The sequence below is a fragment of the Eulemur rufifrons genome, chromosome 14 (assembly GCF_041146395.1).
Source record: "Eulemur rufifrons isolate Redbay chromosome 14, OSU_ERuf_1, whole genome shotgun sequence".
Classification (NCBI taxonomy): Eukaryota; Metazoa; Chordata; class Mammalia; order Primates; family Lemuridae; genus Eulemur; species Eulemur rufifrons.
Window position 1 is genome coordinate 13,585,617 of NC_090996.1, and position 16,126 is coordinate 13,601,742.

Consider the following 16,126-nt stretch of genomic DNA (forward strand, 5'->3'; position numbering starts at 1 on the left):
GCACGGCCGCCGAGTGACTGACAGGCGGGTAGTGGATGCGCTGGACAAAGGGATGAGTCACGTCCTGAGAGGGACGGCGTGAGATTTCATCACGCTACTCAGAACGGCGTGCAATTTAAAACTTATGAATTGTTTATTTCGGGAATTTTCCATTTAATATGTTCAGACCGAGGTTGACTGTGGGTAACTGAAACCACAGAAAGTGAAACCTCGGCCTAGGAGGGGGCTAGTGTATCCTGCTTTGTGCAGTCTGTATTTCATCACGTGCATGTCCACCGGTGATGAGCTTTTATCTTTTATTTTTTATCGTTACTTGTACATGGCTGAATGACATCCTACCATCTGGATATCCTGTGGTTGGTACCATCTCCTGCCACTGACTCTGCTGGCTTGGTGGGCTGGGTGATGAAGGTATTTTGCCATCATAATTACCAAAGCAGTGGACACCTCTGTCTTGTGTACAGAGCTTCTGTCACATTGGAAGTTCTTTTCTTTCTTTCTTTTTTATTTTTTGAGACATAGTCTCACTCTGTTGCCCAGGCTAGAGTGCTGTGCCATCAGCCTAGCTCACAGCAACCTCAACTCCTGTACTCAAGTGATCCTCCTGTCTCAGCCTCCCCAGTAGCTGGGACTACAAGTGTATACCACGATGACGCCCAGCTAATTTTTCTATTTTTAGTAGAGACGGGGTCTCACTTTTGCTCAGGCTGTTCTTGAACTCCTGACCTCAAGTGATCCTCCCACCTTGGCCTCCCAGAGTGCTAGGATTACAGGCGTGAGCCACCACGCCCGGCCATGGAAGTTATTTTCTTATTAAAAAAAAAAAGTAGAAGTAGGAGCAGGAGGCCTCCCAGAAATGGGTTTTTCTGGTCAAAGGGAAAGAAATAGTTATTGGTTTTATCTGATTCTAACAGTAATTTGGAAGATAATGAAAAGGAAGAACAGAAAGATCCACTCAGCCTTTTTTTGGGGGCTGTCATTTCCTTTCCTGTCCCCAGCTGCAAAGATGTGCACCACACAATGAGCTACTTAATAACAGACGGCAGCAGTCATGGAAATGTAACCACTAACGCTCCTTCAGCCCCTAGTGCCTCTGATTTCAGAAATATGAACAGGGTTAAAATGTGCATCAGAAACAAGAAAATACAATGTGTATATATATTTTTTCCCCCAAAATGGGGATTAAACTGTATCCCTTTTATCTGTAGAACACGTCCTTTTTTGCCCCTTTTAATGCTGTTTGCTTTGAATCTCATGTCTGATACAGATATTGTAACTTCTGTTGTTGTCTTGGTAACATTTGCCCATTTTTTTTTTTTTCTGTTTCCTAGTTTTCCACCTCCCCTGGCCTTGGTCACTTGTGTCAGACATGGCCCTTTTAAAAAGCGTCGTTATGTGATCTGCTCCCAAACCCCATAACCTCTGGATTCAGCCAGCTGTAGTTTCGAGCCCTGCTTTTCACACAAAGTGTCATCATGTTCATTTGCCCATGCCATTGGCTATGGCTCAGAACACGACACTGGCCATGGTGATAAAAGCATGTAACTATGTGTGTCGACGCCCCGGAGTTTCTGTGACAGGTTGCTGGACACCGAAGTTGTTTCCGCTTCTTTGCTCTGATAAATGAATCTGTCCACCGTGCCTGTTTTTTAAAAGATTTGGGCCAGTTTCTACCCGCACCCCCCCCCAACCCCCCGGCACCAGCAAGGGGAAGGGCACGCATGTCTCCGTGCTGGGGACACCTTTGAGCTGAGCTGGATAGAGCTCTTCCCTGGCTGCTGGGGCCAGGGGCAGTAGGGGACATTCCGGAAGCCACTCAGGCAGTAGCCAAACAGCTTCCGATGTCCCTTCCAGGAGTATAGCCTATCAAACCAATTGGTAAGGTTGTTTTTGTTGCTGTTGTTTTGGTTTTTTGTGGCATCACTTGAAAGAAGGGAGAAGTGGAGGTAGCCTGCAGGCCCCTCGTGGGGGCGGGTTGAGGAATTACGGTTCCCCTACGCTGTGGCTCAGTGAGCAACTGTTATAAAACAAAAACGAAGCTACTTCTATGTAGATCAGTGACATGAGGGGGGAAATGTTGCAAAGCAGGACTTTTGGTAAATGTTCACCTGTGTTTAAAAAAAAGTACCCAGCCTGAGCAAGAGCGAGACCCCGTCTCTACTAAAAATAGAAAGAAATTAGCTGAACAATTAAAAATATACAGAAAATATTAGCCGGGCATGGTGGCGCATGCCTGTAGTCCCAGCTACTCGGGAGGCTGAGGCAGGAGGATCGCTTGAGCCCAGGAGTTTGAGGTTGCTGTGAGCTAGGCTGATGGCACGGCATGCTAGCCCAGGCAACAGAGTGAGACTGTCTCAAAAAAAATAAAAAGTAAAAAAATAAAATAAATAAAAACTAAAAAAAATTTTAAAAAGTACCATATGTGCCTACATGTGTGTGCATAGCCTTTGTGTTGGCACGGTTGTATGTGCTTGCGGGAAGTTCTGGAACGCGCACCACGCCGATGCTCTGCCTCGGTGGGGTTGGTAGGCGGGCGGTTGGAGAGGAACTCGCACTCGTGCTGTCTCAGTGCTGTCTTTCTTGAGGGGGCCACAAGTAATACACAGTAGTAATAGAGTAATAAAGATTCAAAACAAAAACACCTTCCGGGAGAGGAGAGGTGTTCCATTTCTCCGGGGAGGGTCACACAGAACTTGGGGGGTGAGCGAGTTGGGGGGCAGGCTGGCTGGAGGGGTCCTGCCTCCCCCTCCCCCTGCCGGGGAGGCCGGACCCTTGCTGGCCCCCTGAGGGCTCCCTCTGCTGCTTCCTCCTCTAGAAGAAGAAAGGGAAGGAGGCCAGTCCAGGAGCGGCGCTGCCCGCGCCCCGCACTCCCGCCCTGCCCTCCGAGGCCAGGGCCCCTCACGCCAGCTCCCTGGCCGCTGCCAAGAGGAACAAGGCCAAGGCCAAAGGCAAAGAGGTGAAGAAGGAGGTGAGGCTCGCGCCCAGGTAGGGATGCCGCACCTCGAGTCCATGATGCCCTCTCTGTGCTCCTGAGGCCGGAGGGAGGTCTCTGCCTGCCACGCTGTGTTCACCCTCACACTGTGTTCAGGGTCAGTGACGTGGCTGCAGTCCCCATGCCCTGAGGACAATGAGATACACGGGACTTGGCCCCTGTCCTCAGGAGACACCCACCTTAGCAGGGGTGGGGGACACCTGATGGGTGACTATGAGACCTGTCGGGCCAGGTGACAGGAGCCCTCAGCTTAGCTCCAGCTCCCCATGGGGTGCCCCCCACCGGGTGTGGGTGAATTTCTTTGCTCGGTTGGCAGGCGGCAGCGTGCCTGAGCGTGCCTGTTCCCCATACTTGTTAGCCGCTGCACAAGCTGTTTTTCCTCCAACCCATTGTGCCTGGCTGGAGGTGCTGCCTCAGTTTCTCTAAAGAGGGAATCGAGGCATCTGTCTGGCGACAAACAGAAGTCCGGTACTGAGCACTGAGTACTGGGTACTGTGCTGAGTACATGCAGGCCCTGGCCAGCCAGGTTTGAGGCCCATTTCTTCTTCCCTCTGGCCTCGGGTGCACCCAGCTGGGGCCCCTCCTGTGCACATGGCAGACACCCTGGGGCCTGACTGTGGCTCTGGGTTTCCAGGGAGGGTCCCCAGCCAGGCAGGACCCCTGTGCCACGTCCTAAGCTACTTTTCTGCCATGCTCTGTCCCCAGAACCGGGGGAAAGGGGGCGCCGTGAGCAAGTTGATGGAAAGCATGGCAGCCGAGGAGGACTTCGAGCCCAACCAGGACTCCAGCTTCTCCGAGGACGAACACTTGCCGCGTGGTGGCGTTGTGGAGCGGCCGCTGACTCCAGGTGAGTGGCCATGCTGTGTGGGGAGGGGCTGCTGGAGGCCCCCAGGGAAGGTAGCTCTAAGCCTGGCCTGAGAAGGGAAGGGCCAAGCTAGCAGAGAGGCATGGGCCAGGAACAGCATGTGCAAAGGCCCTGAGGTCCGCGGAAAGGAGGCCAGTTTGGCTCTGGCTTTAAGAGCTGGAACGGGGGTGGCAAGAGAGCAGGCTTGGGGTCAGGGAGGAGGCAGAGGCAGAGTCTTGTGGGCCTAGGTAAGGAGCTGGGTGTTCACTGCAAGTAAAAAAAAGCTCTCCGTCGTAAGTGGAGAAGCGATGCAGTTGGGTTGGTTTTAAGATGAGCTGTCTGACTACTGTGTAGAGAGTGAACTGAAGGCCCCAGGGGTGGCTGGGAGTCCAGTTAGGGGGCTGTCGCCATCCAGGGGAGAGCTGGTAGTGGCCCCCGGCTTCGTGGGGGCAGCAGGGGGGACACAAGCGCATCAGGAAGGAGAGTGGGTGGGTGGGATGTGGGGGGTGCTGTGCAGGCAGGTGGGGGAGGGGAAGGGCGAAGATTGAAGGGGGCTGGGGAGCTGTCCCCAAGACCAGGGTCATGGGGTCATGCACTGGGCTTTGCTGGTTGGAGTTTGGGCTGCCTGGAGTACATCAGGGAGGCCATGTCCAGGAGGCCCTTGGACCCCTGGGTGTGATGTGCGTGGGGAGGCAGAGTGAGAGGAGGGGCGTGGCCCGAGGTGTCAGCTGGTGGTCAGCTGGTCGCGTGTGTGCCGCAAGTCCCAGGGCTGGGTGGCTGTGCTGACCCCAGCTGGGCTCGGCTGACCCAGGCCTGCTGTCCTCTCTCCATGTGCCATCCACGTGCTGGGCCTGTGTCTCTGGCGATGCTGCCACAGGCTCTCTAGGGGAGACGGGACCCAGCGGCCTTTGAAGGCTGCTGCCCAGATCAGCCTTTGGCCCCTTCTGCCCTGGAGAGTCACACAGCCAAGCCCAGCGCCAGGGCATGGGCGGCCGACTCTGCCACGAGGCCCCGCATGGGCGCAGTGGGCATATAGCGGGCGTGGCATTCCGTCTGCCCACTGAGCTCTCCCGGCTGTCCGGGTCTTTTAATAGTGGTTTGGTTGGGGAGGGGCCAGGTCGAAGGCCCCATTGAGAAGGAGCAGATGGAGAACGAGGGGGGGTTCGAGGGAGGGAGGGGCCGCCTTGAGGCTTGGCCAGGCCGTGGCAGCGGTGCTGGGTGTCACGGTGGGGTGCTGGCCCAGGTAGGGGTGGATGGGTGCACCGATGCCCCAGAGCTGCTTGTGCTGGCACAGAGGGTGCTGGCCATTGGGGTGGGGATGGACGGGTGTCGGGCAGAGGAGCTGTGCACACTCCCATGGGTGCACTAGGGCAGGCACAGGGGTGCACACGTACGAGTATCGCCAGCCCACCCAGGGCCCGTGCGCCTGCCCGGCCCTGCCTCACACCCGCCCTCCTGCAGCCCCTCGCTCCTGCATCATCGACAAGGATGAGCTGAAGGACGGCCTGCGAGTGCTCATCCCCATGGACGACAAGCTGCTGTACGCGGGGCACGTGCACACGGTGCACTCGCCAGACATGTGAGTCGGGCGCTGGCCTGTGCAGAGCCGCCTCTGTGCTTCCCCTGACCCCCAGGCCATGGCTTTCCCTGCCGTAGCTGGCTCAGAACAGATGGGCGGCCCATGCACCCCGAGGCCCTGCCCGGGGTGGGCCGAGAGGGAGCGTGTTGGCCTCTCCTGGGATCTGGCCTGGACCAGCCGGGTGTGTTCTGGAACCCCTGGTTGCACAGATGAGGAAACCGAGTCCAGAAGGGGAGGGAACGTGGCCACGTTCACATAGCAAAGTCAGCGAACCTTCGAGTCCTGGTGCCGCATCCCAGTGGCCCGGGAGGCAGAGCCGGCAGTGGTTGGGCCGGGGTCCCTCCGGGGAGGTCTCCAGCCTCTGCCCCGCACAGCACGTTTGCCTGGCCTCGTAGATACCGTGTGGTGGTGGAGGGCGAGCGCGGCAACCGGCCCCACATCTACTGTCTGGAGCAGTTGCTGCAGGAGGCGGTGAGATGGGGGGTGGGGCCCCCGGAGGCTGGGGGGCGGAGGTGTCAAGGGCTGTGGCCACATCTGTGTGCCTGGCACTAAATCCCACGATGTCCCAGATCATCGACGTGAGGCCGGCCTCTACTCGCTTCCTGCCACAAGGGACCAGGATCGCAGCCTACTGGAGCCAGCAGTACCGTTGTCTCTACCCGGGCACCGTGGTCCGAGGTGAGACGTGCCCTCCCCCCAGGCCCTGTCCCCAAATGTGTCAATGTGGAACTCTTAACTGGCTTCAACATAGAGACTTACGGGCTCACATGACAGAACTGTAGGGTCCTTAGGCGTGGCTGGATCCAGGTGCCATCCAGACAGCGCCCTCAGTCTCCGTCAGCAGTGCTGTCATCTGTGCTGGCTTCACGCTAGCGCCTCGGGGACTGTGCTTTACCGTCTTAACAAGTCTCGTCATTGGAGAATGTCCTGCGCCCCAGGTTTTATCACACAAGCGTTAGGATGATCTTCCTTGGGCCACCTGGTTTTCCTTAAGCTGCCACTGTAAGTCTGATCGGCCAGGCCTGGGTCCCATTGTCTTCCCTGAAGCTGAGGAGTGAGGTTAGCGTCCTTCTCCATGTAGAGCGAAAGGGATGGGGATGGTGGCTTCCCCAGCAAAGTTGGGATGTTGTTTGCAGAAAAAGAGAATGGAAGCTGGCAGACAAAATGACAGGTACTCCAGGAGAGATAGGCGTGGGTGTCAGACAAAAAGAGCAGATAGTCAAACGATCCACCCCTCAGCTACTGCAAAACCAACACATCGGGGAGACGGGAGTATGGATATTGATTAGATCAAAAATAAACAGAAAACACCCACATGCCAAATACAGTCCACCCCTTGGCTACCATACAGACATGCCCAGAAGACAGACACAGGTGCTGGGCCGGCAAAACAGCAGACATCTGATACAGTCTGGGCCACAAGAGCTTGGGCTGGGAGGATTTATTTTTTTTCATTTTGTAGTCAATAATTTATCATTGAAACTCTGAAAAGTCCCATTAATATGCTAAAAATCTGTCTTGGATTCAGATTTAGGGGAGCTTTCTGTCCCCCTGTACTGTGACAGTTAGCTGCTTTCTACGCCTACCTCATGGTGTCATTCTTGGATTCCTGAGGCCTCCGCCTGCCATCATTATGAGAACCCCTCTGCCTCCTCCCATGTCACATCCCATGTCCTTCTCTTTCTTAGTTCATGGTTCATTCCCTCATTTTAGCAGAAGATCTTTCAGTAACTTCCTAAGGAGGGGCCGTGGGAGGTGAATTTCTCCAGTCCTCACATCTGTGATCTCTTTATTCTACCCACATTCCTTACAGATAGTTGAGCTGGGTATAAATCCTAGGTTGGAAAGAATGTCCTCTCACCATTTCAAGGTCATCGTTCCATTTTTATGTAGCCTCCAATGTTGTTTGAGAAGTTCAATGCCATGTGGATTCCCAGATCTTTGTAGGAGATGTGTTTTTTTCTCCTTCGGAAACTTTTAGGATCTTCTCATTATCCCTAGATCTGGAATTCCATGTGGTTGTGTGCGCGTGTGTGTGTGTGTGTGTGTGTGTGTGTGTTCATCATGCCGGGTGTCTGGGAAGGGGGCCTTGGATTTCGAAGCAGCGCGTCCTTCAGTCCTGGCAGCTTTGCTTGTATTGTGTACTGCATGGATGACGTCCCTGGTGCATGTCATCTGTTTTTCCTGGAACTCAAGCCAGTCTGGTGGCCCCGCATGTTTGAATCTTTATTTCTATTATTGTCTCTTTCCTTATTTTGTTCAACTTTCTGGGAGATTTCCTCCACTTTATCTTCTAACTCCTTCTGTTCTCTTGAATTTTAAAAGTTTCTGCTGTCGTTTAAAAAATTCTTGAATTCTTTTTATTCTCTGAATATTCCTTTTAAAAAAAACTTTGTTTCATCAACACATTATCTTTTTTAAAATTTCGCAGAGGATTTTTTTTCCTTGTTAGATTTTGAGAGCTCCCTGTGTCTTCTGGGAGCCCCCCCCCCCCCCCCCCCCCCCCCCCCCCCCCGCCTCCTGTTTGTTAGCTCCGGGCTATTCCTTTCATCAGAGACCCCTCCCGGCCTTGGTGACCCTTAGTGAAGAGAAGTCACAGAGCCGATTGGAAGCTCTGTGCATGAGCGAGCCCTTGTCACCGCGGGTGGGCAGGAGTGCTTTGTTGGGAGGCCCCCAAATACCTGCACGTGGGGGTCGTTTCCCTTCAGCTGTCAGATTCCTTGTGTCCCTGGGGACAGAGGCTTAGCATGTGGCATTGGGGAGTGGGCCAGGGTGTCGCCCTTCAGTGTGTGGAGTTGCCCATTAAGCCCTGGTTGTGGTGTGGGGCCCACCTGCCCTCCCCGCCTGTGCCCAGCGCCCTTCAGTCCGGAGCTTCTCTCTAGGGACAGCTGGCCGTGCGACCCTCAGCCTGTTGAGTGTCAGGGTCCCCCGTACCCGGCTCTGCAGAGGTGCCTGGTGCCCCTCGGGCCGAGCCTGGGCAGGATTCTCTTGGGAGAACTGCTGCTTTCATGTTGGCGTCAGCTCCTGCGCGTCCGTGCTGATGTCCTGACGTCTCTCCTGCCCCACCCCTCCCGCTCCCCCCTGTCCTGCGTCCTTCAGGGCTGGTCTCCTTTACCGTTGTTTCCGGGAGCGTCTTGGGCGTGAGTGGGCACAGGTGTGTGTGATCTGCTGTCGGTCACCCAGAGTCAGCTGGAAGTGGGAGAGCCGGTACTCCTGCCCGGGCTGCCTGCCTCTGAAGCTCCCATTCTGCACCACTGTATACCCACCACCGACATCCTACTGCTGTGCCTTAGAGACTAGGGCTGTTTATGGGCTGGTTTCTGCCGTCCCTCCCACCCCCGGCACCCCACCAGGGAGCTGGAGGTCGGAGGACCTGCCCCAACCGGCCCCTCCTCCGACAGGGTTACTGGACCTGGAGGATGACGGGGACCTGATCACCGTGGAGTTTGACGACGGGGACACAGGGAGGATCCCCCTCTCGCACATCCGCCTCCTGCCCCCCGACTATAAGATCCAGTGTGAGTGACGGGCCCGTGACAGCCGGGGGTCCTGCTGCCCACCCAGGCCCTCACCCCCTGAGCTCAGTCCTGGGCTCTGCCTGCCACGTGGACTGCAGGCGACAGAAATGGCAGATTTCTGTGTGGGTGGGATGCCCGGAACGGGGATGGGGGGGTCTCAGGGCTCCTGGATCCTGTGTCCTGTGGCCCATGGGGTTGATCGAGGATGGTGACAGACAGTTCCAGGCTCTGAGTGGCCGTGGCAGTGTGGACTTCTTGCCTCAGCACCCCCTTTGACTGGCCAGGGGCAAAGCTGGGCTCCGAGTGGCTCATGACTTACCCAGGGCCCACCCTAGTGACAGGCAGAGGCAGGACGTGGACCCAGCACTGCTGAGTTCTCGGCGTTGGTAACGTCAGAGGTTGTGAACATTTCCTAAGTGGGTCATAAAAATGACAAAAGTCAGCATCTACGTCCAGCCCCTCTGAGTCCACCGAGCGCTTTAGTTTGCTCATTCCGGGGGGTGGGCAGGGGACCCTGCTGAGCATCTTGTGCGCCAGACGGGGAGCTCGCCTGGGACCAGCCACACGGTGTCGTCTGCGGAAACCCAGGCCTGAGCCGCTGTGCGCTGTGCCCCGCAGGTGCTGAGCCGTCCCCGGCCCTCCTGGTGCCCAGCGCCAAGCGCCGCAGCCGGAAGACCAGCAAAGACACCGGGGAAGGCAAAGACGGAGGCACGACAGGGTCCGAGGAGCCGGGAGCCAAGGCGCGAGGGCGCGGGCGGAAACCCAGCACCAAGGCCAAGGGCGGTAGGTTGGCCCCGGCCCTGCCTGGCCAGGCTCGAGGCAGGGGCGGGGAGTGAGGCTCCTCCAGGCGTCCTCGTCCTTGTACAGGGACGGGGACGGGGACAGGGACCCACACAGGTAACCACACCCCATTGCTGTAAGAACTCTGCCCCGCGGGGCGTTCTGACCAGTTGACATGTTAGGACACGGGCAGAGACAGGCAGGGCCAAGATTCAACCTGGGCGCGTTTTCCTTCCAAATCCAGAGAAAAGTGCTTTGTGCTGAGAGCCGAAGCTTCCCTGGACCCATGTGGGGCAGCACAACGTAGACGGTTGTTGCAGAGGCCCTGACGGGGCCAGGGAGGCGCCAGGCCGGGTCCCCAGCGGGGCTTGGCAGGGCCAGGACCAGGCCCGGCCTTTCCGACTGAGCTGCGACTGGTCTCCCTCCAGGCCGGCCGCGGCCCCTGCCCAGCCTCGAATCTGTTTTCTTCTGCTCTTTTCCAGACAGAGCTGCTGTCCTGGAGGAAGGGGGCTCAACGGAGGACGTCCCCAGTACCCCCTTGGCCCTGGAGCCGAGCAGCACCCCAAGTTCCAAGAAGAGCCCCCCCGAGCCTGTGGACAAGCGGGCCAAAGCCCCCAAGGCCCGCACGGCAGCCCCACAGCCCAGCCCTGTGCCACCCACCTTTGCCAGTGTCCCAGCTCCTGAGCCCTTTGGGGAGCTGCCGGCGCCCCCCGCCACCCCCCTCATCACCATGCCCGCCACCCGCCCCAAGCCCAAGAAGGCGCGGGCTGCCGAGGAGTCGGGCGCCAAAGGCCCTCGCAGGCCGGGGGAGGAGGCCGAGCTGCTCGTCAAACTGGACCACGAGGGGGTCATGTCGCCCAAAAGCAAGAAGGCCAAAGAGGCCCTGCTGCTCCGGGAGGACCCGGGGGCCGGGGGCTGGCAGGAGCCCAAGGGCCTGCTGAGCCTGGGCGGCTATCCCCCGGCGGCGGGCGGCGGCGAGCCCAAGGCCGCCTGGCCCAAGGCTGCGGATGGGGACCTGGCCCAGGAGCCCGGGGCAGGGCTCGCGTTTGAGGACTCTGGGAACCCCAAGAGCCCAGACAAGGCCCAGGCCGAGCAGGACGGGGCTGAGGAGTCAGAGAGCGGCAGCAACAGCAGCAGCAGCAGCAGCAGCAGCAGCAGCAGCAGCGGGTCGGAGACGGAAGGCGAGGAGGACGGCGACAAGAACGGGGATGGTGGCCGCAGCACCGGGGGCCGCAACTGCAGCGCCTCCAGCTCCAGGGCATCCTCCCCTGCGTCCTCCTCCTCCTCTTCTTCTTCTTCCTCCTCCTCCTCCTCTTCCTCCTCTTCTTCTTCCTCTTCTTCCTCCTCTTCTTCATCTTCCTCTTCCTCCTCTTCCTCCTCCTCCTCCTCTTCTTCCTCTTCCTCTTCTTCCTCTTCCTCCTCCTCGTCCTCCTCCTCCTCCTCCTCCTCCTCCACCACAGACGAGGACTCTTCCTGCAGCTCGGACGACGAGGCAGCTCCCGCCGCTGCAGCCGGGCCCTCCACCCCGCCGGCGCTGCCCGCCAAGGCGGCCAAGCAGGCGGGCAAGGCGCGCTCCTCGGCTCACTCCCCCGGCAAGAAGGCGGCCGCACCCCAGCCCCAGGCGCCCCCGCCGCAGCCCCCGCAGCCACTGCAGCCCAAAGCTCAGGCCGGGGCCAAGAGCCGGCCCAAGAAGAGGGAGGGCGTCCACCTCCCCACTACCAAGGAGCTGGCCAAGCGGCAGCGCCTTCCGTCGGTGGAGAACCGGCCCAAGATCGCCGCCTTCCTGCCAGCCCGGCAGCTCTGGAAGTGGTTCGGCAAACCCACCCAGGTAGCCGGGGCGTCTGGATGGGGCTGAGGTCTGGAGGCCTCGTCTTCCCTGGTGGGCTCCATGTCAGGCCCTCCTGCCCCTCATAACTGCCCGGCAATTCCCGGGTAGAGGGCTGCCCTCCCATTTTACAGATGGGTACAACTGAGTTTCAGGGTGTCTGAGGCCACCAGGTCTGTCTGACACCAAAGCCTGTGTCCTTCACAGAGCAGCCCTGCCCTGTAGGCTCGGGACCCAGAGCCACCCTCACGTGGAACTCATGATGACCATGTGCAGGGACCAACAGACCTGTCCCAGAGGGGTCAGGGACCACACGAAAGGGTCTTTCCAGACTTCTTGGCCAGCCAGCCTGTTTCTCGTTGTAGTCCCTTTGTCTCTAGCCACCCTTTAGCCTCACGTGGCAGCATGCTCCAGGCTTTTGGCCCACAGCGCGGCAGTCCCAGCAGAAGGCCAAGGTCAGGTCATGTGCCCACCCTGAGCCCATCTGCACGGCCTTGAGAACAGAAAGTTCTGTTTAGCAGGCCTGGGTCCCACGTCCACTCTGCAGTCAGGGGTAGGTCGCCCAGAAGGAGCCCTCCCAGCCCACGCTGTGGCTGACTACCACCCACATGCACACACGAACACGCTCCCACATGCACTCAAGCATACATGCGCTCTCACACATGAACAACATGTACACGAATATATACACACGTGCACACTGAACATACACAAGTATGCACACATGTACATGCAGGTGTATACACGAGCACACACATACACGTGCACTTAGTGAAGGAAATTGGCAGCAGCTATTCTGGGAGGTTCCATGTGGAGAATGGGAACAGCCCCCGTGGTCCATTCCACACCCCTGGGCAGGAGGAGCTGAGCTCTGGCTGGGCGAGTCGGGGGGAGTCCGAGTCTGCGGGGGGCAGCCTGAGTGTTGCCCACAGCGCTGACCTGGAGCAGGGGGAGGTGGCGGGGAGCAGACAGCCCTGCTGGCTCTGCCCCTGAGGCCCCTGTTCTCACCAGAGTTGGGGTCTGCAGTGACAGGCTTGGGGAGTCTCTGGCAACACACCTCTTAGAAACTTGGGAGGCTGGCGTATCTGCCGTGTGCCGGCTCCTTGGGGTGAGTCCACGAGGCTGGAGAAGGTGAGGAAGACTCTGAGTGGGTTCTGGGATGTCTGTCTTTCCTGCAGCCTGTCGGGGCCCGCCCTTGGCCACCCGTGGGCAGCCGGAGAAGCCCACAGTGGGACAACAGCTGCACCCGCCCCAGGCTGGGCCTCACTGGGGCTCCCTAGAGCGGGGTGTTCCCTCTCCTGTCAGGCAGCGGGTGCAGAACAGGAAGGCCGTGCGGCCATTGGAGCCGCGGCTCCGGTTTTCTTACCGGCCGCCCTGCCTTTAGGGCATTCACCTAAATTTGAGGACTCCGAGGGGCACAGGATTATCTGACTTTAAATCCTCCTGGTTTGCTGGCTGCAGGCTGAAAGAGCCTCTGGGGGAGTGGGGCTGTCACCACTGAGAGGCCAGCCTGAGCTTGGAAGTCTTAGCTGCTCGTACCACCTCGGACACGCTTCTCCTGTGCCTTGAGCCAAAGAGAACCTGAGTTCACAGAACACATATAAGAAATTACATGGCCGGGCGCGGTGGCTCATGCCTGTCATCCCAGCACTTTGGAGGCCAAGGTGGGAGGCTCTCTTGAGCTTAGGAGTTTGAAACCAATCTGAGCAAGAGCAAGACCCCGTCTCTACTAAAAATAGAAAAATTAGCCGGGCATGGTGGCGCATGCCTGTAGTCCCAGCTACTCGGGAGGCTGAGGCAGGAGGATCGCTTGAGCCCAGGAATTGGAGGTTGCTGTGAGCTAGGCTGATGCCACTGCATTCTAGCAAGGGTGACAGAGCGAGATCTGGTCTCAAAAAAAAAAAAAAAAGAGAGAAAGAAAGAAATTGGCAGTGTTAGTGTGGCTGTTGAAAAGTCCATTACTGCCAGGGACCCAGCGGATTAAAAGTAGGCAGGGGACAGGTGGATAAGGCAGGAAACCAGCATGCGGGCTCGTTCCCCGCTTGGGCAAAACATTTGACTTTGAGTCTGGCAGCCAATGTGAGAAGGGAGCACGTCTTAGAATTTCGTTTGAGGTGAGAATGTGCTGGTTCCGTGGGAGGGCAGAGCTTTGCCTGGCCTGACTCTTGGAGGAGTTTCTCCCCTAAGATGGTGACAACGGAGCCAGGCATGTCTGGGAGCTGCCTGGGGCTCCCGGGGCACTTCAGGCAGTGTTTGTTGAGTGAATAAATGAAACCCCCAACACACCAGGAAGCCTGGCTGGGGCTGGGTCCTGCAGGCGCTGGAGCACTCAGAGGCAGTGCCTGGGGTTTAAGTCCTCCCAGGGACAGCCCTTTGTCCGCACCTGCGGGGGGACGGGGTGGGTGTGACACCCCCGTTACCACTGGTTAGGCTCTGTGGGGGGCTGACTCATACTGGGCCCCCAGCAGGGCTCTGGGACATCTGCCCTTCTGTATCCCACCTCCGCACGGCCCTTCCCGCTTTTCCTGGGAACACTTCCAGAGTAGGTCACTCTCATCCCAAGTCCTCGTCTTAGCATCTGTTTCTGGGACGAGGACCCCCTTTTAACCTCAGAAGCCCCGTCAGCAGAGTGATCCCACCCAGGCGCTGCGCAGGGAGTGACAAGGGTGTGTTGAAGGAGCCTTTGCTTTGGGACGGCCCCAGCACCTGCCACATATGGGGCTGCGGGGCGTGTGTGCCACCCTGTGCTCTGGTCCTGAGCCACAGTGGCCATGGGCTCACACACGTGCACACACACCCCCGGGCCTCATTGTCCCCACTGGCAAAGTGAGGTTGCAGGTGGCCGACTCTGCCTCACAGGGCGGTGGTGGCGGGACCCGGCGAGGAGCGTGGACAGTGCCGAGGGGCAGAGGCCCCTGTGGATGATAGGCAGGGGCGGCAGGAACAGCTGTGCTTCCAGGGGGGCCGAGGCTGCTCTAGAACAGGGATTCAGGCTGCAGAACCCTTGGGTTAGGTGAAGTCCCTCTTGGAGACCGGGCATGTCAAAGCTGTGGACGAGGGGCTTCCCCGTGAGAGCAAGACAAGGGGCTCCCTCCCCTCCGCCGCCTCCTGCAGCAGCCCTGAGTTGACAGCGGTTGACTTAGAGGCGGAGGGACGGGGTCCCAGGCCGCAGGAGTGGGCCCAGCCTGCGCCCTCACGCTGAGTCTTGCCCCCGCAGCGGCGCGGCATGAAGGGCAAGGCCCGCAAGCTCTTCTACAAGGCCATCGTGCGCGGCAAGGAGCTCATCCGCATTGGGGACTGCGCCGTGTTCCTGTCGGCCGGCCGCCCCAACCTGCCCTACATCGGCCGCATCCAGAGCATGTGGGAGTCGTGGGGCAACAACATGGTGGTCCGCGTCAAGTGGTTCTACCACCCCGAGGAGACCAGCCCCGGCAAGCAGTTCCACGAGGGCCAGGTGAGCCGGCTGGGTCTCCGCCCGCCCCGGGTCTGTGGTCTCGCCTAGCCTGCCCTGGGGTCTGGGGTCACCCGCAGCCCCTCTGCTGTCCCCACACAGCACTGGGACCAGAAGTCCGGCCGCAGCCTCCCTGCAGCCCTGCGGGTCTCCAGCCAGAGGAAGGACTTCATGGAGGTAAGGTGGGTGGGCGGGTGGCCGCCGCCTCCCAGGAGGCTTAGGCAGGGGCAGCCGGAGGTGGTGGCTGTGTCCCCTCTGCCTACGGTGGCTGCCCTCAGCCTCCGACCTGTCTCTGCCACTCTGAGCTGCCTGGCTCCTGTTCCCCATCTCTCGTGGTCTCTGTGTCTGTCTCTGTCTCCCAGTCTCTGTCTCGTAAACGTAGTCTCTGTCTATTCTTATCCCCGGCCTCTGTCTCTCTCAGTCTCTGGGTCTCTTTCTTATATCTCACTCTGTCTCTGTCAGTCTCTGGGTCTTTCTCAATGCTTGTCTCTCTTCGTCTCTGTCTCCCTTGGTCGCTGGGTCTCTCTTAGCCTCTGGCCCCTCTGGCCTTGGAGGGTGCCCCCCCCATCCTGACACCACCACCCCCCACCGTGCCCGCAGCGCGCCCTGTACCAGTCCTCGCACGTGGACGAGAACGACGTGCAGACGGTGTCGCACAAGTGCCTGGTGGTGGGCCTGGAGCAGTACGAGCAGATGCTCAAGACCAAGAAGTACCAGGACAGCGAGGGCCTGTACTACCTCGCGGGCACCTACGAGCCCACCACGGGCATGATCTTCTCCACGGACGGCGTGCCCGTGCTCTGCTGAGCCTGCCGGGCCCCACTGCCCCGCGGCCGCCTTGCGCCCCGAGGGCCGACGGGGCCCTCGCCGTCACTGCCACGGCGCAGGGACCACGTGCGTTGTGTGCATGCCAGTGTGCCCGTGGGTGTGTGCATGGGGCCAGGTGTGATGACGCCCCGGGCGAGTGTGTGTACATGTGTGTGCCCGTATGCATGCACGTGCGTACACACATGTGCACACGTCTCCGCCCGACTTCCCTAACCCCTCAGTGCCCCCAGGACAGGGGCTCCTCTCAGCTATCAGGGTATGGCTCTGCCGTCCCCCCTCAGGGTGGCCTCGGCCAGGACTGGCCTCAGG

General features: G+C 59.0%; 1 protein-coding gene across 5 annotated transcripts in view; it reads left to right on the top strand.

Annotated features, from left to right (window-relative positions):
* The window catches only part of TNRC18 (trinucleotide repeat containing 18), an 83,330-nt gene extending 67,473 nt beyond the window's left edge, over positions 1–15,857 (top strand). For all 5 annotated transcript variants that reach the window (XM_069486608.1, XM_069486611.1, XM_069486609.1 and 2 more), the window contains 11 exons: positions 2,816–2,968; positions 3,698–3,839; positions 5,298–5,415; positions 5,811–5,886; positions 5,985–6,093; positions 8,817–8,933; positions 9,552–9,716; positions 10,196–11,541; positions 14,756–14,992; positions 15,092–15,166; positions 15,590–15,857. In XM_069486608.1, the coding sequence (XP_069342709.1) occupies positions 2,816–2,968; positions 3,698–3,839; positions 5,298–5,415; positions 5,811–5,886; positions 5,985–6,093; positions 8,817–8,933; positions 9,552–9,716; positions 10,196–11,541; positions 14,756–14,992; positions 15,092–15,166; positions 15,590–15,796 (2,745 nt within the window). In that variant the 3' untranslated portion in view covers positions 15,797–15,857. The remainder of the gene's footprint in view (positions 1–2,815; positions 2,969–3,697; positions 3,840–5,297; positions 5,416–5,810; positions 5,887–5,984; positions 6,094–8,816; positions 8,934–9,551; positions 9,717–10,195; positions 11,542–14,755; positions 14,993–15,091; positions 15,167–15,589) is intronic.
* Positions 15,858–16,126: the final 269 nt, after the last annotated feature.